Consider the following 21573-nt stretch of genomic DNA (forward strand, 5'->3'; position numbering starts at 1 on the left):
GGGAGATGCCTGTGTACCACAAAAAAAAAAAAAAAAAAAAAAAGAATGGGTAGGCAAGCGCCGTCCTTCCTCAGGGCGGAGCGCGGTCCCAGCCCCTGTTCAAGACACACATGCTCCAGTCGTCATGGCCGCGGGGTTTTGCTCAGGGCCCAGCCTGTCCAGCAAACGCCACGGCACTGCCCAGGGTGGGGTGCTCATCCACCTGAAACGGTGGGCAGGGGCTTCACTTTGAAGTTGGTGGGCACGCTCACCTCCTGGTTTGCGGCAACCCCTGAGTCTCTGAGGATCAAGACTCCCCAGGATCACTGGCCGGAGTGCCCGGGGTGGCTCAGGGCCTGGTGTTGGGGGCAGAGCAGCCGATCGTTCTAGCATCTCACTCAGTCTCTCCTGTTTGGCCAGTCCTCAGCCAAACGGTCTTGCCAGAACCAGGCGTCTTCGCTCTCAGAGGCTCTCAGAGACTCTCAGAGACCAGGCGTCTTCACTCTCAGAGGCTCTCAGAGACCAGGCGCCTTCGTTCTCAGACTTAGTCTCCTGACTTTGAAAGGGCCTTGCAAGGCCGTGGGTTCCAGACCATCACTCTACTCCGGATCCCCCTCTTGTAGCATCTTGACAAATGGCCACCCCGTTTCTCCCCAGACACCTGCAGGGACCCAGGGCTCATTGCTCTGTGAGCAGATGCAGATATAATAACAGAGAGCTCCGTCGCCCCTTGGCAATGACATGGACTGCCGGACACGCCCCTGCTGGACAGCGGGCCCTCAGAGCATGGCCAGGACCTCCCGAGTCTTGCCCCTCCCGGCCTGAGATATCCACATTCTTTCCCATTTCTTGGGGTCAGGGTGTTCAGACCTTTTAAGCAGAAGGACTCCAGTGTGCCCACGGCTCTCTGATGGATGTGGCTGGGCTGGGACGGGACGGAGGGGCCTCCCTCAGCAAGTGACGCAGCCTCGCCCCTGCAGCTTCGTCGTGTGATGGGGGGCGCGCCGCCCCTGAGCTGGGCTCCAGTAATAGAGCTTCATTTTGGTCCCGTCACATTCTTGTCAAGCTTGAAATCACCTAAAACCCCCAAGTCTCTTCACTGGGCTTGTTCCTCATTTTGTTCTCGGTGAGATTAATGTTTGAGCCAAAGTGGGTGGTTTGCGTTTGCCCTGGTGAAGGTAGTCAGCACGCTGGGGCAGGGGTGGCGGGGTCGAACGGGGCTGTCACCTGGGCAGAGCACCTGACACCTTTAAGCTTCGGTTTCCTCGGGTTTAAAGTGGTTCTCATGAGGACCAGGTGGAGTGAGGTAGCTGCCGCCAGAGAGCGCTGTGCTCTGCAGCTGACCCGTGTCTCGGGTCCTGGAAGGACCCTTCTCGTTACCTCCACCCTTGATCCAGGCAGTAGGATCCCATGAACCCTCTGCGCTGTGCCTTTCTTTCTTTAAGTCCTGGACAAACAGGTAGACCCAGGGCCAGGTAGAGAATCCTGCGAGATGCCCTGGAGGCCACCCTGGGAACATGAGCGGGCTGTCGTCCAGCCTCGGCCACAGGCTCTTAGATGGGAACCTGCCACAGTGATGTGATCTTAGAGGAGCCCTCTGTTCTTCAGCCCAGCATCCCCATCTCAGTAGGAAATTGGAGAGTCTCGCCGCAGATCATGTTCATAGCGAGCCCGTGCTGGCTCCTGGAGGATCTGATTTGAAAGTGTGCCAGCAGTTGATTTTTTTTTAACGGTCCCATCAAAAATTGTTGTCTGGATCAGTGTCAAACCAGTGTTTAATTTTCCAACTCCAGCCTTCCTTCTGTTATGGAAGTGGGGTCAGCCTCTGCCCTCGGCCAGTGTTCTGGCACCTCTGAAGTGTGCCGTAACTTTTCAAGGATGTCTCTTTCACAGACTCGGATTTTTCTGACCCTGAAACTTAATCATTTAAAGTGACTTGGTTCTCTCCTACCATCTGCAGCTTTGTCTCCCTCCTAACTGGGTCTGTTCTACCTTTCCCAGCCTGGAAGTCACTCTCCCTAATGGGTAAGAGAAGTAAAAGCAGGTGACTGGGCAGAGGCCTTTAGCCTCCGAACAGACCACCACGCACCCCAAGCATCTGCCGTGTTCTGCCGGTTCTGAAGGTAGTTAACCTTCCACCTTTGCTCTGCTTTTTTCACTGGTCTGCATTCAATTCGAGCTCTAGCCTTCCTGATGCAGTTCCTGTCTTCTCATCCTGTTTCTTGATGGCCTATTTCAGCTTCCAGATTTTTCTTTTTGTATTTTTTTAAACTTCTTATTTTCTATTGGAGTATAGCTGATTAACAGTGTTGTGATAGTTCCAGGTGCACAGCAAAGCGACTCAGCCGTACGTATACATGTATCCGTTCTCCCCCAGACTGCCTCAGCTTCTGGTTTTATTTCAGTAACAGTGGTGAGGGACTTCCCTGGTGGTCCAGTGGTAAAGAATCCGCCTTACGGTGCAGGGGCGCAGGTTCAGTCCCTGGTCAGGGAACTAAGATCCCACATGCCCTGGGGCAACTCAGCCCGCACGCTGCAACTACTGAGCTCGCGCGCCTCAACTAGAGAGCCTGCGTGCCGCTAACTACAGAGCCCACCCACCCTGGAGCCTGCGCACGCCACAACTAGAGAGAAGCCCGCGTGCTGCAACGAAGAGCCCCCGTGCCGCAACTGAGACCCGATGCAGCCAAAAATAAATTAAATTAATGAATTAATGATAAATAAATAAATAACAGTGGTGACCGTAGCCACACTTCCACTCAGTTTAAACAGCGTTTTTGCACTTAGCACTCTGCTAGGCACCTGTGAAGTGTAAAACAGGTACATACATCTGCCCTTAAGGAATGTATAATCTCGTGAGGGAAGTAAGCTTAAACATAGGGCGGAAGTTGGGGGAGAGCTCTGCGTGCGTCATGACTCGGCGCTCGTGTCAGGGTCATCGGTGCCTTCTCCCCTCCCTGCCCCCTTTCCTTCTAATACTCAGAGTAGTGAGCAGTGGGCCAGAACTGGCTTGCTGGGTCCCACCTCGTCTAAAACCCCCTCTATCGTAACCGGGGATGCGGATTGAGATTCTCTTGTTCAAGTTCCACACGGTGACTCGGCCAGCCCTGCAGCCTCACAGAGTAGAACTAATGCAGGCTTGGAAGTAAGCGTGGCTTTGACCCGGGCTCTGCTGTCACTCCCTGTGTGACCTTGGGCGGGTCACCCCATCTGTCTGAGCCTCGGAGTCTCCTGACACCCGGGTTGCCGGTCCCTCCCTCCGTAGCTGCCACACAGGCACGGCAGCGGCACGGCACCTTGGGGGCTCGTCTGCGACATCAGGCCCCAAGCCGAGCCTGTGCCTGGCAGGGGTGGTCACCTGCGCCCTCCCTGCTGTGGGCGGTGGAGGGGGAGGTGGGGTGTGCTCCACAGGGCGGAGCAGGACTCTCCCCTGGAAACGGGGCCTCGGGGCTTCTGCGGGCTGGACTGTCTGCGACCTGAAACTTGGGTTGCTTTGTGCTGGGCTCCCTCCCTGGAAAAGTGGCCTTCAACCCCCGCCAGCCGGCCCCGGGCCTGCCAGCAGGGAGCACAGGCCCTGGGCCCTCACCCGGCTCCCTGACCTAGAGGAACACTTCTGTCTCTTGCAGATGGAGAAGGATGAAACCGTGAGCGACTGCTCCCCGCACATAGCCAACATCGGGCGCCTGGTCGAGGTGAGTGGGCCTCCTGCTGCCGCGGTTCGCCTCCACTGCATGGGATGTTCGCCCCTGGAGCCCGGCTGCCGGCCTCCCTTGCTGCTCCCTCGCAGCTCCGCAGCAGCCAGCAGCGCATTTCTCGTGGTTTGCCCTGGCCTCGTGTTTCCTGAGCCTTCTGATCTGGACACGAGCAGGGCCCAGCTCCAGAGCCACCCCCTCTACTCTCCCCCAAACACGTGCACCCAGGAGACTCAGCTCGGGAGGCCCTAAGTCCTGTCTCCCCCAGTCCAGTGGGTGCGAGCGGAGACCTGAGCTCAGATGGGAAGCAGATCCCGGGAACACCAGCGGGCTCTGGAGGAGGAGCTTGAGCTACACCTCAGCTCCCCCTTCCCCACGCCACCTGCAAGAAGGGGGTGCTCTCCAGCTGCACAGGGTTGTTCGCAGAGCTGGGGGGAGGGCTGGCGGGTGGTCGGGTGGGGTGGGCCAGCTCCCAGTGAGCGTCAGCCTGGGACACGGGGCCCCGGTGTTGGCGTCCTGCTCAGAGCACACACTCACGTGCCTCCACCCTGCGGTCACAGCGGGGACTGCAGGGGTGCGGGGCGGGAGGAGGGAGGGCGTTCCCGTCAGTCTCACTGGCCTCCTTTTCCAGGACATGGAAAATAAAATCAGAAGTACGCTGAATGAGATCTACTTTGGAAAAACAAAGGACATCGTTAATGGGCTAAGGTAATGTACCCCAAAGCACGGGCTTTGGAACCAGAAAGATGTGGATTTGAATCCTAGGTCACTGCTTAAGAGCTCTGTGGCCTTGGGCCTCTGTTTCCTCCTTTGTAAACCAGGGCTGAGGTACCCTCCTTATAGGGTTGTTAATGCAGGTTTTGCAAGGTAAAGCCCGGCATACAGTGTGTACTCAGGATAGATGTGGGAATCAGAGTAGACTTGCACCATTTTTGTTTCCTGGGGCCCAGTCACCTTAACAACATCGGTGCCCTTGTCCCTGGAGTCACCTCTCGGTCCCTCAGCCTGAGTCCCACCTGAAGAATCTGCCCGGCCCCTTTGGTTCCTGGGCCTGAGGATACCTCCAGATCAGACCCTAAGACGCAGGAGGGCATGACACCACCGGCCTCTGGTTGGCCGGTTTCCAGGGCAGCAGAGTGTCCCACAGAAAGAGCCCCCCGACCTGCTGCCTTCTGGAGAGGGACCCGCCACCCTGGGTCCTCTCAGGGCTGTCGGCTGCCCCTCCCCACACATCTTGTGCCCTCGGCTCTTCAGCGTCGGCCCAAGTGAAGGCCCAAGGGGGCTCAGGGGCTCACTGGGTTCTCAAGGTCATGGTGGGCAGGGTAGGAGGCCAGAGCCCCTTTGGGGGTAGTGGAGGCCGCTGTGGAGCGAGATGGGCCTTGGAGTCGGGAGGCCGGGATCTCACGCAGCCTCTGTCAGCCAGAGCCCTGTGACTTCGACCAGGGACTCCTCCCAGTGGCCCTCCGCCCGTCCAGGGGCAGGGCTGCCGAAGGGGGGTGGTGGGGTGGAGGCCGGTGTGCGGCCCTGCACCACCACGCGAGTCCAGCGGCTAACGCTCTGCCCTTGGCTTCCAGCCCGCTAATCCCCCACTGTGGACAGATCTCTCCTTTGGGAACAAGGAGAGGCAGGAAGCAGCTCTGGTTTGTGCATCTGTCCAGGAGACAAGATGTTCTAGTCTTTGACTCAGAGAGTTTTAAAAGAGGGGGCCCGCTTCGGACTCATCATCTTTCTGATTTCCTCCCTGCCTGTGGGGAACGTGGTCTGGCCCCCGGTGGGTTTTATTCCACCCCCAGAGCATTGCTCTCCTCTGGCTGTTGAGCCTGGGGCCTCATAAGTCATCTCTGCCCAGAGCTTCCTGGCCTGGGGCCCCTGAGCCAGCCACACACCCCCCTGGCCTGCAGGGTCCCCGGGCATTGGCTGAAACATCGGAGAAAGCCGCAGAGAGCCTGCGGGGTGGTGGTCTGAGCCCCTGAAAACCGTGACCGCCGCCCGCAAGAGCCCTGTGGCCAGAACCTCCCCCCCCACAGCCCCGAGCGGCAGTGGCCTTGGTGACGCTCCCCTCTCTCTTCTGCCTGTGTGTCCCCTGCACTTCCTCTCAGCCGTCGCCCCCTGTGCTCCCGGGTCCCGTCCTCCCCCTCCCGCTGCACTCACCTCTGCACACTCTCTGTAGATCTGTTGACGTTATCCCCGACAACCCCAAGTTCCTGCAGCTGCAGAGGGAGCTTTCCCAAGTGCTGACGCAGCGCCAGATCCACATCCAGCCTGATAATTAAGCCGCTCCAGGTACCCTGCCTGAGAGGCCTGAGCGCCCGCCCCACTAAACAGGACTCACCAACCCGCCGAGACCCCGCCGGACCCGTAAACACCACTAACCCCGTGTCCGCTCGGCTGGGAGCAGCCCCCTTAACGTGCAGACTCGCCCCGTCCGCGTTACACGGACCTGAATCACGTGTGCGGTGTGTGTGCTTTGCACTCTGGGCGGGGCCGCGTGTGAGGGCCGGCCGTCTGGGCTTCTGCCCCCCGAGCAGCCCGGGCCGGGCATCACCGGCGCCTCTCTCTGCGCCCCTCCCAGTGGCCTCCCGCTCGGCCGGCGGCTTTGGCGGCCTCTCTGCTGTGTGCGCAGCCGGGGCTTCACCAGCTGTCCACCAAGGATCCCAGAAGCCAGATGGGCCGCCCCCTTCTCGGTGGGAGATTGACTGGGGCTAGCTGACCTAAAAGGGGGCGGTGTATCGCCCTGAGTCAGAGGATGGAACACAGAGTGGGACTGTAATCCCCGGGCCGGGCCTGGTGGCCCCCAAGACCGGGTGCCGCTGGAGCCGCCGGGACCGGCATAACCCTCTGCCCCTGGCGAGCTGCAGCCGTCCTCCTAAATGCCTTACGCAGATGGAGGGGAAGCGGCCTGGCTGTAGACGATGGCCGAGGACCATGACTTGAGCTCGTAACAGATACAGATGTGTGAAAGCAGTCAGCGTCCCCAGAGAGGAGGAGGGAAACTGGTTTTAATAAGAGGCGTTTAGCTGGAAACCCAGCTGGGCAGGGCTGTGGAGCCTGGGCTTACGGGCTTCTTCCCAGGCCCAGGGGCTGGACTCGGAGACCCTGACCCGGAAGAGGCCCGGGGGTGGGGGTAGAGGTGGGGCAGCTGTGTAACCAGGCGGAGTGGCTCTTCTGCAGCCGCGGGACCGCAGCACCGTCTGGTCTGTGTGTGTGCCAGCGTCAGGCCTCGTGCTCGGACTGTCACATTCCCTTCAGAGCATTAAGAAGAAACCCCCTTTTAAGGAGTTCCATATGGTGCGGTTTCCTCTCCAGCCCCTCAGCTTTTAGGGTGGGTCTAGAATCTTCTGGATCCCTCACCTCGGCCAGTCCCGTGGCCACCCGCTGGAGGCTTTCTGACATAGACCTCCTGCAGCGGTGGGCAGCCTGGCACCTTCTGTCCAGGACAGGCCCTCCTTCCCACCTCCGGGCATTGGTTCTGAGTTGCTTGGCAATGACCTTCCCGAGCTCCTTTCCCTAAACGAGTGCCCTGCTCCTTACACCTCCAGCCGTTCCAAGCCTAACCTCCTGTTCCTTACCTGGTTCTAACTCTGGAAAGGAAATTTCTCCTTTGCGGGGGGTAGCGGGGGGCTGGGTACAGCCCAGGCCTGGCGTGCTCCTTCCCAGAAGAGCCAGCACCCACTCGGGCCGGGGTGCCGTGGGAGCCACCACTTCGCCCACCACATCCTCCCACTGGGCAGGTTAGCCTCCCGTTGGGAGCTTTCCAGAAGCCCGTGGTGGGCTGGCTGAGGTTTGCAGCCCGAGGGGCACCAGGGCTGGTGCCTGACCCTTCCTTCGGCCGCCACAGAGCAGAGCAGCTACGCAGAGACGTGTTCAGCAGCAGCAACCGAAATGTCAGCATTTCTCATGGGAATTTTTCTGGTTGCACATCGACTCTTTCAAAGCCTCGTCTCTGCCTCCTTCTTCACCATCTTGAGGGCACTTCCCAGGATGTTTCTAGGACTCAGTAGCCAGAATTCCACGTGGGATGCTCCTGGGTCCTACTTCATTGTATTTCACCCATACTCGGTGCTGGAGGATTAGTTTTTGGTCTCTCCTTCCCGTTCCGTTTCACGGCCAGTGCGTGTCAAGAGTGACACTCCATGCTGTGGCTCCACAGCATGCCTGCAAGGCAGCCTTCCACTCTTTCTTTCCACTGCTTTGAAACTGTCAGGAAGTTTATAAATAGTTTAGTAAGTTCCTGGTTAACCCACACATTGAGGAAATCTGACAAAGTGCTCATTAAGGTCATTGCCAGGAGCATTTCTCTGAGCCGGTTTCCTCATCTGTAAATTGGGAGTAATGCTCAGACCCCTCCAGGATGCTCGTGAGAGTGAGGTGTGTGTGAGAAGCACTCTGTAAACTGTACAGCCTCTACAAAGGTTAGCTGTTGTTCGCTTTGCCTAACCTGTGCGTAAGCGCACTCCCGTGAACATTTCCCCACAAATTCAGGATTTGACCGCAGCGACCCAGGGCCACCTACCTGTCCCTTCCTGCCTCTTGAAGTTCAGGCTGAGGGATTTTCTTGGCCAAGTTAACAGCTGATGGTGCCTCACAGCAGAAGCCCAGCAGTGCCTGCCCGCAGGTGCTGCCCTGGCAGTGGGCTCAGACGTCCGAGGTGCTGGTTCCTAACGCTCGCTGGGTGGCCAGCCCGGCACCCCGTGCTTTGTAACGGGGTCCTTATCTCTCGGCCTCTGGCCTGAGTCCACAGCTGGGCTGAAGCACAGACGGTCTCTGCTGTGTCGTGCTTGGAGGCCCACTTCTGGTTCAGGGTGACATTGGGACCCGTGCCCAGAGTCCAGGTCACGCCCAGCCTGATTTCTCCTTTGCGGGGGGTAGCGGGGGGCTGGGTACAGCCCAGGCCTGGCGTGCTCCTTCCCAGAAGAGCCAGCACCCACTCGGGCCGGGGTGCCGTGGGAGCCACCACTTCGCCCACCACATCCTCCCACTGGGCAGGTTAGCCTCCCGTTGGGAGCTTTCCAGAAGCCCGTGGTGGGCTGGCTGAGGTTTGCAGCCCGAGGGGCACCAGGGCTGGTGCCTGACCCTTCCTTCGGCCGCCACAGAGCAGAGCAGCTACGCAGAGACGTGTTCAGCAGCAGCAACCGAAATGTCAGCATTTCTCATGGGAATTTTTCTGGTTGCACATCGACTCTTTCAAAGCCTCGTCTCTGCCTCCTTCTTCACCATCTTGAGGGCACTTCCCAGGATGTTTCTAGGACTCAGTAGCCAGAATTCCACGTGGGATGCTCCTGGGTCCTACTTCATTGTATTTCACCCATACTCGGTGCTGGAGGATTAGTTTTTGGTCTCTCCTTCCCGTTCCGTTTCACGGCCAGTGCGTGTCAAGAGTGACACTCCATGCTGTGGCTCCACAGCATGCCTGCAAGGCAGCCTTCCACTCTTTCTTTCCACTGCTTTGAAACTGTCAGGAAGTTTATAAATAGTTTAGTAAGTTCCTGGTTAACCCACACATTGAGGAAATCTGACAAAGTGCTCATTAAGGTCATTGCCAGGAGCATTTCTCTGAGCCGGTTTCCTCATCTGTAAATTGGGAGTAATGCTCAGACCCCTCCAGGATGCTCGTGAGAGTGAGGTGTGTGTGAGAAGCACTCTGTAAACTGTACAGCCTCTACAAAGGTTAGCTGTTGTTCGCTTTGCCTAACCTGTGCGTAAGCGCACTCCCGTGAACATTTCCCCACAAATTCAGGATTTGACCGCAGCGACCCAGGGCCACCTACCTGTCCCTTCCTGCCTCTTGAAGTTCAGGCTGAGGGATTTTCTTGGCCAAGTTAACAGCTGATGGTGCCTCACAGCAGAAGCCCAGCAGTGCCTGCCCGCAGGTGCTGCCCTGGCAGTGGGCTCAGACGTCCGAGGTGCTGGTTCCTAACGCTCGCTGGGTGGCCAGCCCGGCACCCCGTGCTTTGTAACGGGGTCCTTATCTCTCGGCCTCTGGCCTGAGTCCACAGCTGGGCTGAAGCACAGACGGTCTCTGCTGTGTCGTGCTTGGAGGCCCACTTCTGGTTCAGGGTGACATTGGGACCCGTGCCCAGAGTCCAGGTCACGCCCAGCCTGGTGCAGAGGTGGGCCGTGGCCTCCCCCGCGGGGCCGGCCCCGGGCTCTGGGCCCCTCTGCCCCCTCCGCACAGCTTGCAGCTCGCACTCCCAGAGGATGGGGAGGGGGCACCCAGCCCAGTGACCCGGCCCCTCGCCCTGGATGCACCGGCAGGGCAGCGCTCGGCCCCTCGCCGCTCCACTCTTCCTGTTCAGCCTGCTAATGACAGTTCTTCTCCCCGGGCAGGTCTGTGCAGACTTTTGCAGACAAATCAAAACAAGAAGCTCTTAAGAACGACCTGGTGGAGGCTTTGAAGAGAAAGCAGCAGTGTTAAGCCTCTTCTTCCCACTAACCGGACACGCCGCCGTGCGCTCATTAGATTCCTTTCTTAGAAACTCGTTTTCTGCTCCCTCCCTCGTCCCTTCCCCACCCGCCCCCCCAGGTCACACAACTTGCATCACCACTGCACAGCGCCATCTCTCCCTGAGAATAAACCCTATAAACACCCTTCTTGTCTCTGAGGCCTACTTCCCACCACATTTTGCTATCAGAACTCGGTATTTCCATAGAAACCATGTTTTCTGTTTGCCCCGGCCCCCCGTCTCTCCACCACCACCCGTTTATAGGCATAAAATACACTGTCTGTCTGCCTCCCTTCCCTCCCACCCTTTTGTTACATTGGTGTAAAAAATGTAAAACAAAAAAATTTTATGAAATAACTGTGGTGTGTGAAAGATAGAAGAAAAACTGGAAATCTGATAGGTCACACAACTTGCATCACCACTGCACAGCGCCATCTCTCCCTGAGAATAAACCCTATAAACACCCTTCTTGTCTCTGAGGCCTACTTCCCACCACATTTTGCTATCAGAACTCGGTATTTCCATAGAAACCATGTTTTCTGTTTGCCCCGGCCCCCCGTCTCTCCACCACCACCCGTTTATAGGCATAAAATACACTGTCTGTCTGCCTCCCTTCCCTCCCACCCTTTTGTTACATTGGTGTAAAAAATGTAAAACAAAAAAATTTTATGAAATAACTGTGGTGTGTGAAAGATAGAAGAAAAACTGGAAATCTGATTCCACGTGTGTTTGGGAGTTGCTTGGGGTTGGGGGTTGGCGGGGACAGGGGACAGCTCTGGGAGAAAGGAGAGGTGGCCCTCAGCGTCGTCCCGCAAGCCTGGCCCCTGTCCCGCGGAGACCACACGGTGGGGGGCGGGGACCTGCGGACCGTCCTGCTCTTCTGGCCAGGTGCTTTTCTGTCAATTTTTATGGAATGCAAAAGGAGTTTTTGTTTTATTTTGTTTTTTGTAAAGCTTAAAAAAAATCTACATCTTATACTTGAGCTTCCATACTTAAAAAAAAAAAAAAAAAGGAAAAAAAAGAACAAAAAAAATAAATAAAAAGAAACTGGGATGCAGTTAGCACTGGCCTTGTGTTCTTCCTCGCCTGCCTCGCTGTCCAAGCATGTGTGAGCTCGGCTGGGAGGGCTGACCCCACTGGGGGCGTGGGGCCCACGTGGTGAGCGAGCAGGGGGTCCTTGCAGATCCCCAGCGGCTTCTCTGGGCCCCCGCTCCGCGCAGACCCCGCCCCACCTGTCCTGAACAGCTGGGGCCGTCCCGTCATCGGGTGTGATGGGATGGGGGCTCTCCCCCCACCCTCTCCTTTCATTTCAGCAAACCCCTGCTCTGTGCAGGCACGTCCGCACTCGTCCCACGCCATCTTCACAGCCCTGGGTGACGTGGGGAAACAGGTTGGGGTTAACGCGCCCAGGGTCCCGCCGAGCTGCCGTCCGTGCTCTCCCGGCTGACACCAGGGCAGCTGTGGCAGGGCAGTAGGGCCCACACCCCGGCAAAGCCCCTCTGCTTTGAGGTACCTGGGTCCCTGGCACGCCGGTCCCCGAATCCTTGGGCCCAGCTCCTCTCTGCGTGGTCTGATGAGAAAGTTCCCAGGTGGGGCACATCTTTACTGAGTGCAGAGTACCACTGAGATAGAGACGGGGGAACAGGAGAGACACCTGCGTGCAGTTCCTTTCAAGGACCTTCAGGTGGAGAAGATGAGGGAGGCGGACAGGTGAAGGCCGGAGCTCTGTCAGTGGACCCAGAGCCCTTCTCCACACGTGTACGATGGAAATGACATCCTCGTGGGCTCGTGGTAGCAGAGTGCTAGGCACAGATAAATGAGTTCATTTTTAGCAGGTGTTCGATCACGTGACCAGAAATAACAGTTGGAAGCCAGAAATTGTGACTGACGTACACCAGGCCTGATCTTACTCGTCCTTCTAAAATATCTTCCATCACTGGAGGAACCATCACTGCTGTCTTTTGCTGCTAAGTCAGGCCAGTGAGATTAGGGATACTGGGCCCTGAGGCCGTGTTTCCTCGGTGAGGGGCAGCCGGACCCAAGTGGCAGAAGAGGAGTGTGTACCCCTGGCTCGGGGCCACCTCCCAGCCGGTCCTTTCCCTGCTCTGTGGGCCCCTACCCGCCCGAGGGGTGGCGCAGGCCTCGTGGACCTGTTCACGGCCCCTCTTCCTTCTCTGGTGCCACCCCCTCCCCGCAGCCTCGGTGCAGTGTGGCCATGGCGTTCCCTCACCCCCACCGGGTGACCCACAATAGGCCAGTTACGATGCTCTCTCTTGAGAGACTGATGCTGGAACAGTGCCATTTCATTCCCACCAGGAATGATGCCCGGAGCTGTAGTGCCTGTCCTGTCCTTCCAGACACCGATGGCTCACCTCTTAACCTTCCCTCCTGTGAGCCCACAGCCGGCCAAGAGCCTCTGCTGCTTGCTTAGCAAGTGGGCTTCTGCTCCTGGTAACCGGTGAGCCCTAAAGAGGCTGGAGGAAAAAGGGCACCTGTGTGCAGCATCTACTCAGCCAGTCAGTGGGCCTGGGGGGTGGCCTTTGCTCTGAAGCCTCAGAATAAGCAGAGGCAGACAGCCTGCTCCCACCGGGATATGCGGCCTGGAACTAAGATCCCACATGCCACGAGTGGCAAAAAAAAAAAAAAAAATCCCGGGTTCGCTAAGTAACCAAGGGGACCCTGGGCTGGGAGGGCCTGGGGCCAGGCACTGAGGATGGGGCTGTGGGCTAGTCCTTCTTTGTAGATGCCACCTGCCTGCCCCCCACCCTGAGGTTTGGGGTGCCCCGGGCATTTTCATAGATGGCATCTCATTCAATAGCTAACACATAGACAAATACCATATGCTATCACTCATATGTGGAATTTAACTTTAAAAAAGATGCAAATGAACTTACTTACAAAACAAACAGACTTAAAGATATCGAAAACAAACTTACAGTTACCAAAGGGGAGGAATAAATCAGGAGCTTGGGGTGAACATACACATACTACTATACGTAAGACAGATGACCAACAAGGACCTACTGTATAACACAGGGAACTCTATATTCAGTATTCTGTGATAACGTATATGAGAAAAGAATCTAAAAAAAAAGAATGTACATGTATAACAATCACTTTGCTGTACACCTGAAACTAACACAACATTGTAAACCAACTATACTCCAATAAAATTAAAATTCTTTTTAAAAAAATAGCTAAGGGACTTCTTCCCTGGTGGCACAGTGGTTAGGAATCCGCCTGCCAATGCAGGGGACACGGGTTCAAGCCCTGGTCCAGGAAGATCCCACATGCCGCGGAGCAACTAAGCCCGTGCGCCACAACTACTGAGCCTGCGCTCTAGAGCCCGCGAGCCACAACTGCTGAGCCCACGTGCCACAACTACTGAAGCCCGCACACCCAGAGCCCGTGCTCTGCAACAAGAGAGGCCACCGCAATGAGAAGCCCACGCACCGCAACTAGAGAAAAGCCCGCGGGGCAGCAACAAGGACCCAACGCAGCCAAATAAATAAACTAAAAAATTTTTAAAAATTAAAAATAGCTAACATGTAAGCCGCCAAGGCAGGGCTATTTGGGGGTGACTGGCCCAGCCTCCTGCTCCCCGTGTGGGTCCCAAGGAAGAAATCTTCCTGGACCAGTTAGTTACCAGGGCAACTGGTAAGTAAGTGCAGAGCCTGGGCCTGAAACCAAAATGCTAGGTCCACACTTCAGGCAGGAGGAAGGCTCTTGTCCCTTCAGGCCACACCTAGAGGTGAAGCCCCTACCAACGCTTGCCTGCAGCCGGGGGAGAAAGGCAGCCCACCCAGGACCTTGCACCTCAGGGACGCCACCAGCCGGTGAGCACGGCCCAGTCCGGACAGTGGAATTGACTGATGGTCAGACTGGCCCTTCCGCTCTATGGGAGGAACACGGGGAGGGTCCCAGGACTGGTGGACACGCTGATGAGCCTTCACCCGGCACGACAGGCTTGCGAGCCTGTCCCGTTTACCCACTGCCACGTCCTCCATCAGACGGGGCGTGCCCGTGTCTCCCCCATCGGACTGGGGCTTTCCTGGGGAGGAAGGAACCACAGCTCTCGGCAGACTGGGTGGTGCCTGCAAGCAAGAGCCATCACCCCATCACCCCCACCAGGGCAGGGGCTGTGATATCTCGTTCTTTCTTCCCCACCCAGCTCGAGCCCAGACCCACACCTGGGTTCACATTGCCAAGCTGAGCCCCCAGGTCCTCAGGCCAGGAGGGCACTCAGCCAGGTCACGGCCCTGGGTAGAGCCAGATCCTGGCTGCAAAGGGCACTGAGCCAGCTGGGGCGGGCGTGGGCCCTGGGGGTGGGAGGCACCACTCAGGACAGTGAGGAGGGGGCCTGAGCACAGCAGGGTTGCGCCGCCCCCAAGGACAAGGGTGAGGCTGGACGGCACCCGGCCTGAAGCCCTGGACCCCCAGCCAAGGGCGGAGGCAGGGAGGGGACGCCGAGGGCCGGGTGTGGGATGGCCCCCGCAGCTGAGGGACCTAATGTGGCTAGAACAGCTGCCACTCCTAGCTGGGGGACCTTGGGGAAGCTGCTTAGTTCCTCAGAGCCTGTTTTCCCATCTGTAAAATGGCCGTGATGACTGCACCTGCACCACCTACCTCAGAGGGGGTTGTGGGGACCGAGCAAGGGCACAGCCCAGCCCCGCACACAGCAAGTGCTCAATAAACATCAGCTGCAGGCCAGGTGACAACCAGGGTTCTGCAGGCCCGCCCAGGACAGGGCTGAGGCGCTGCACCCCACTGCCCAACTGAACCTCAGAGGCGCCCCCCCTCCCTGACCTCCCCAGACCCCCCTTCCCTCCTCCTCTTCCCCCAACCAAACCAGGTCACCCGCCGCGAGTGCTGATGGCTGGCCCTGCCCCCACCGTCCTGTCCTCACTCCAGCCCCACCTTGGGAGCAGCCCTGACTCCCATCTCCAGGCCTTTGCACACACCCTTCCCCCTCTCTCAAGATTCCACTCCAGGGCCACTCCTCCACGGAGCCTTCCCTGGTTGACTCACCTCATCCCTGCGGTACGTTACAGTCCTTCCCTCTAGGGACCGGCAACCGTCTCCCCTCCTTGAGGGCAGGGACCAGAGCTGGTTCACCCCCATCCCACAGCGTGGGCCAGGGTGGAGAAGAGAGCTGCGCTTGGCAAATACTTGTGGCACCAAACCGGGGCATGCATCCCCTCGCGGCCGAGGCTACAGCCCTGTGGCCGGGCTCCTTCCTTTCTCCGCAGCTGGGAGAGGAAGATTCTAAAAGAGAGGCTCACGCTGAGCCCCAGCTCCTCCCTACCAGCCTTAGCCGCACCTGGCACCACCCACCCTGATGGCTCCTGGGACCTGGGGGTCCTGGGACCGGCTGTGTGGGGGGGGGGGGGCGGGGTGGGGGGGAGATGAGACAGCAGGCCAGCAGGGAGGGGAGCTGGCCCCTCCATCCTCAGGCACGCATGGGGTTGTGGCCAAGAATAAAGTGGACTCAGGTTGGGGTCTGGGGGGCAAACTAAGGTTGGGGCACAGGAACTAGAGCTCGGGGCTAAGCCCTGCCCTCCTCTCCACCCTTCCCGCCTGCAACACTGGCACTTTCCCCCTGTTTATCTCCTGCCTGTCCTGCCATGTCACCTCTTCCAGGAAGGTCTCCCTGATTTCCAGGGAGATCTGGTTGTCCTTCTCCTCCAACGAAAAATGATCAAAGCTAACCTTCAATGAGCTCCTGCTGCATGCCAGACTTCAGGGCTAACACCCATAATCACACCATTTTATTTAATCCCTAGAAGGACGTATGAAGTGGTAATACTGTCACCCCATTGCACAGATGAGGTAACGGTGGCACAGAGAAGTTGAGATGCAGAACCAAAGTCTGAACCTTAACCATTCCGCTTCTTGCTGAGCACCGCGGAGCAGGGATCCTGTTGGAGGAGTGTCTTTCTCACTGCTGTGTCCCCACCACCAGGTGTGGAGCCTGTCACAGAGAAGCAGGTTGAAGAAACCGGAGGCCCAAGAGGCTGGGCAGGGCGGGCCGGCAGACACAGTCCCCTCTGACTTGGCTCTCCCACATCCTGAGCCCTTAGGCCCCCACCTGGGACCTGCAGGTGGGATCCCGATCCCCATCCATCTCTGTTCCCCAGAGCAGCCCAGAGCCCGGCACCTCGGGGAAGGAGGAGCTCCAGAACAGGCCTCACTGGGAGTACCGTTTACTAGGCCATCTGCAGTCGACTGTATAGCCCAGGGTGCACCAGGCTGAGCTGGGCTCCTCCCCAGGCGGTTGGGTGGGAGAAGCAGGCAGAATGAGGTAGGTGAGCCGAGGGGCAGCCGCACTGTCTTCTGAGAGGCGAGGTCTCGGCTGCGGCCCCTCCCTTCAGGCTCCAGGGACAGTTGCCTCAGACCCTGGGGGTGAATCCCAAGGCGGGGTGGGCTGGCCCTGGGGGCTGACCTGCTCCTGGAAGAGGAGTCCGTCAGTCAGGGCTTCCGAAGGGTCAGCTCACGAGGTTTCGGAGGTGTTGGGGGTAGGCGGTCGAGCCAGGAGTTCTAGGCACCCCCAGCTTCCTCCACGGCCCAGCCCAGCCCAGCACAGCACCATCACTGCCCATACTTCTCCCTTCCTGAGTGTGGCATCTGCAGGTCCCTGTCATCCTGGGCTTGGCCTGGGTCCTGCTCAGCTGGGGAGGAGTGGCTGGCGCTCTGATGAGGTGGCGGCATCCCTGTATATCAGGAACTGTATGGAGATCCGAAGGAGTCAACGTCAAGGCCAAACGGAGCACAGCCTGGGTTGGACCTGCCCCAGGGTGGCCTGTGGCCCCATCCAGAACTGCTGCCCTCTTCCCTCCCTGCAACTCGGCCAGGTGGGCAGGGTCAGCCATGGCCTCCTGGCCTCTGCTCTTGCTGCCTTCCCACCCCTCAACCGGCCAAACCCCATTTATCTGCCAAGTCCAGCGCTTGGGTCTTCCTCTCCAGGCAGCCTCCCCTGACCCCAGCCCCAGGATCTTGCCCTCCTCTCACCCTACAGCATCCTGGGGGTTTCAGCAAGTGGCAGGGGCCATTTTGGGGGCACTAGAGCTTAACTTCCTTCATCTCTCATTGCACCCACCAGGAACTCTGCAAACGTCGAAACGAGGGCCCCGTTTACCTCCTCCCAAAGGAGATGGAAATAATGCCCTGCTCAGCCATCCAGCAGACAAACATTTACTGAGCACTCACTGTGTGCTGGGTCCGGTGCTGGGTATTTCCAGAGACCTCAGCTTATGTAATTGCCCCATGACCTTGGTGAGACAGCAAGATGAAGACATGGAAGCACAGAGAGGCTAACGGTTTGCTCTGTGTCACACAGGACACCGGGGAGCCAGGATTTGAACTCAAGTTTTTCCATCTCTAATTCCCGTGTGTGTGTCTCCACATTGCAGCTTTCCTTCCTCCTGCCTGGATGGGCTGATTTATGCCCCGTTCCCCAGACCCTTTGCACAAGCTGTGCCAGGAACATCCCTCCCTTGCCTGTGCCTAACTTCTCCTTCAGGGCACAGTTTCAATGGCACTCGTGGAGGCCTCTGCTGAGCCTCTAAACCAGGACAGACAGCCCCCTGGTCACACACTCTTGCAGTTCTTCTCTGTGCTACTCGGTGGCACCACAATGAAGTAATTATTTATGATTACGTGTATCCTGTCTGCCTCCCCACTGAACCGTGAGCTTCTTGAACGAAGGACCATTCCGTTCTTGCTCACAAATAGATCCGGTAATTAAAGGGGTGCCCAGCACATGGGAGGTTTGACTCTTGGATGGATGGATGGATGGATGGATAGATGGATGGAAGGATGGATAGAAGAATGGATGGATGGATGGATGGATGGAAGGGTGGATGGATGGGTGGATGGAAGGATGGAAGGATGGATGGATGGAAAGAAGGATGGATGGATGGACGGATGGATGGACGGAAGGATGGATGGATGGACAGACTGGATGGAAGGATGGATGGATGGAAGGATGGATGGGTGGAAGGATGGATAGAAGGATGGATGGATGATGGATGGAAGGGTGGATGGATGGAAGGGTGGATGGATGGACGGACTGGATGGAAGGATGGATGGATGGACAGACGGATGGACAGAAGGATGGATGGACGGATGGATTGATTGATGGAAGGATGGATGGATGGATGGATAGAAGAATGGATGGATGGATGGACGGATGGAAGGATGGGTGAAGGATGGATGGATAGAAGGATGGACAGATGGATGGATAGATTGACGGATGGATGGAAGGATGCATGGATGGATGGATGCTGAAGCCACATGCAGGCGGAGGCTGCTGTGCCCCCCACACCCCCACACCCCCACACCCTGAAGGATACGATGGTGTCGAGCAGCAGGACGCCCAGGCTGCCCACGAGCCAGGGCAGGTGGTGCAGCACATAGCTGCCCTCGCCCTGGCCTACCTCGGGGTTTTTGAGCAGCACGCTCAGCCCATACAGCGTGTTCCCCAGCATCACCAAGGCGAACAGCGAGTAGGAGATCCCCTGTGTCGACTTCCGCAGGAACTGGAAGCGAGGGGTGTAGGGTCAGAGACCTCAAACGGGCCTCCTGCCTCTCTGGACTGTAACTGTCCATGTGTCCGTCTGCCCTGTCACACTGCGCATGCTCCGAGCAGACTGCACACGGTGTGACCAGCGTCCGACATGGGCCTGGTGCCCAGACCAGCCCTTTCCAGGGCCTGACTCCTCATCCCTGTTCCAACATCATCTCCCGGGTCCCCCTGCCCAGGTCGCAAGAGACTAGGGCTGCACCACCCTGCTCGGCCCAAGGTGCCTGCTCCCCAGCCCTACGCTGACTCACCGCCCAGCAAGGCTCCCCCATCTCTGGTTCCCCACCTTCTCCTCTGTTCTCAGCCCCTCGCTCTCACCTGACCTCCTACCTCCCTGGGACACATGCAGGTCACGTGTACCCCTGGATGGCAGGCATCTCATGCCCATTTCCAGAGGCAGAAACTGAGGCTTGGAGAAGTGGATTAAGTCACCCAAGCCAACAGTGAGTGTGGACCAGACCTGCTGCTACTCCTTAACCCAGGGGGCTCGAGCTGCCAGCCGGCTCCTCTTCCCTTGGCCCCAGTGCCCCGCCCACGGCTCACATTGGTGCGGATCTGAGGCAGCCGGGAGAGCAGGTACAGCATGCTGGACACGGAGCCGATTACGAAGCCAACGATTTCCTGCTGCGTGAAGGGCTGAGAGGGCAGAGTAGAGTGCTCAGTGTCAGTAGGGGCCGGGGTGCAGCCTGAGAGCCCCAGCTCCCTCCTAGAGGGCAATCCCCCTGACCTCGTGGTCATGCGGGGGTGGGCCCTCGGGGTGAGCCAGACCCCCACCCCTGCTCTACCCTCGCGTGCCCACACCTCACCTTATTGCCCGGCTCCACAGACAAGAGCGTCCGCCCCTGGAAGACCTCCCTGGGGGCAGCCACCGAGCCAGCGCCACTCAGCAGTGGGGCGGTACACGCCACCCCCAAGATGAACAACAGCACAGAATTGATGGGGGCAGACCCTGGACGTGAGGCAGGAGGGGAGCCGAGATTAGGGATCTGAGTGGCGGCAGACAGACTGGGCTTTGAGTCCTGGCCTTGTCCCTCGGTGGCTGTGTGACCTTGGGCAAGTGACCTAACCTCTCTGAGCTTTCATTCCTCATCTGTAGAATGGGTATAATGAGAGTACCCTTCTCCTAAGGTTGTAAAGGCAAACCCATGAGGGCAGTGGGGGCAGGAAGGGGATTATGGAGCGTGGAAATGCTGAGACAGCCCCACCCCCAGGTGCCTGGGTCATTTCTTGTACAGCCCTGGATCTGCCCTTCCTGAATCCTGTGTGCCGTGTCCTTGTTTCCTCAGCTCCAAGCCCAGGGCCCGGCACTGAGGAGCAGTTGAAGCCACGTTTGCTGAATGAGGGAACTGAAGTGAAGGGGGCTCCCTGCGGCCCTGCCTGGATGTGCTCACTGCCCTGTCTCGGCTCGTCAGGGGATCAGGGCCCCAGCTTTCAGATAAGGCCCGAGGAAGCCTTTCTGAGGTTTGGTTTATCACCAGCAATGGGCAACCTTCCTCCTCCCAAGCTTCCAGGCCTCCTGGCTGCCCTCAGGCACCTGACACAGAGGGATCCCCGTACTCACACAGAGAGGGGCGTTTCTTAAACTTGTAATGAAAGTACAGCGACAGCATCAGCACGTCGGCTAAGACGTAATACACGGCTGTGTAGGTCTGCAAGAGAAGAGGGGGCCCAGAGCGCTGGCTGCAGTCCTCGGCTCGGGGACCACACCCCGGCACCCGGGCAGCTCTGCCCCATCCCAGCTGGGTGACCCTGAGCAAGTTGCTTCACCTCCTGGAGCTTCTGTTTGCTCGTCTGGAAAGGAGAGGATCACAGTTCCTACCTGGCAGAGCTAGACAGCAGGTCGGCAAGGGCCTGGCAGGTGCCCGCCTGGGCAGACAGGGGAAACAGTGGCTAGCATGACCAGGCAGGACAAAATGGGACTCAGAGGTTAAGTGGAGGCTACCATTTGGCCTGATACAGGGGCAATTTACAGCCCCCCTTGGGAAGACAAGAGATTCCTGATTTTGAGTCCCAGCTCCACCCAGCCACAGAAGAATGATGGCATCTGGGCCTCCCAAGGGAAAACCTTCCTCCTCCAGGGCCCCATGCCCTGAAAGCTCAGTCAGGATCTTAGCACCTCAGAGGTCAAAGACCCCAGCCATCCTGTGGTTTGATGTGCTCATTTTGTAGATGGGGGAACTGAGGCCCACAGCCCATTGTCACACTGTGCAGCAGGCAGAGGGCTCGCTCTATAGCATGGGGCCCTCGCAAGATGGAAGCCTCTGCAGACTGTCCGTGGCAGCCCGCCCAGCCCAGGGACCAGCCTACCTGCAGGGGCAGCTGGTCAGCAAGGAAGGAGCCAATGAGATTGCAGGAGTCTCCGCCGATCCAGCCCAGGAGGAACCACAGGGACAGGGCCTGGTCCATGATGCCCGTCTTGCAGGCCTTGATGTACTGGCTGTGGTGGAGGAGGGAGACGTGTGCTCAGGGGCCAGATGGCTGTGATACCGCGTGGAGGGTAAACATGGGAACAGCCAACACGGAATAGCGCAGCCGGGGCGGCGTCTGCACAGGGGGTCGCCTGGGAGCTGATCCTTCCCGCAGGCGGGATCCTCATGGGCCTTTCTTTGCCCTTTGGGGATTCTTACCAGGGGATCCCTTCCAAGCCAGGAGCTCTACGGGACATGCATCTTTCCAGAGAGAGCCACTGCATGATAGACTCTCCTCCACAACAGTCTCTTGGTGGGGACCTGGGGTCTTTACAGGGTCCTGATGTTTTGTGTCAGACCCTGAGAACCACTTCATAGGGACCCTGGGTTCTCTCTTCTATGTGGCGGTGGCGGCGGGGGCGGTGGGGGGGGGGGCGGGAGGGGCGGCGGCGGGTTGGAAGAAAGGAGGA

At 58.3% G+C, this 21573-nt stretch overlaps 2 protein-coding genes across 5 annotated transcripts in view; one reads left to right on the forward strand and one right to left on the reverse strand.

Moving 5' to 3' along the window:
• The window catches only part of CAPZB (capping actin protein of muscle Z-line subunit beta), a 137774-nt gene extending 127306 nt beyond the window's left edge, over window positions 1-10468 (forward strand). For 2 of the 4 annotated variants that reach the window (XM_028483473.2, XM_007104587.4), the window contains 4 exons: window positions 3606-3671; window positions 4303-4379; window positions 5842-5954; window positions 9999-10087. In XM_028483473.2, coding sequence (XP_028339274.1) covers window positions 3606-3671; window positions 4303-4379; window positions 5842-5944 — 246 coding nt within the window. In that variant the 3' untranslated portion in view covers window positions 5945-5954; window positions 9999-10087. Of the gene's footprint in view, window positions 1-3605; window positions 3672-4302; window positions 4380-5841; window positions 5955-9998 lie in introns of all 4 variants that reach the window. The other 2 variants (XM_007104588.4, XM_028483472.2) reach the window with 1 other exon arrangement.
• Window positions 10469-16697: 6229 nt separating this feature from the next.
• The window catches only part of SLC66A1 (solute carrier family 66 member 1), a 16244-nt gene continuing 11368 nt past the window's right edge, over window positions 16698-21573 (reverse strand). The window contains exons 3-8 of the mRNA XM_055082185.1: window positions 21003-21132; window positions 20257-20344; window positions 19502-19644; window positions 19239-19331; window positions 18454-18651; window positions 16698-16838 (exon numbers count right to left, since the gene is read on the reverse strand). Of these exons, the coding sequence (XP_054938160.1) occupies window positions 16779-16838; window positions 18454-18651; window positions 19239-19331; window positions 19502-19644; window positions 20257-20344; window positions 21003-21132 (712 nt within the window). The 3' untranslated portion in view covers window positions 16698-16778. The remainder of the gene's footprint in view (window positions 16839-18453; window positions 18652-19238; window positions 19332-19501; window positions 19645-20256; window positions 20345-21002; window positions 21133-21573) is intronic.

The sequence above is a fragment of the Physeter macrocephalus genome, unplaced genomic scaffold, assembly GCF_002837175.3.
Source record: "Physeter macrocephalus isolate SW-GA unplaced genomic scaffold, ASM283717v5 random_35, whole genome shotgun sequence".
NCBI lineage: Eukaryota > Metazoa > Chordata > Mammalia > Artiodactyla > Physeteridae > Physeter > Physeter macrocephalus.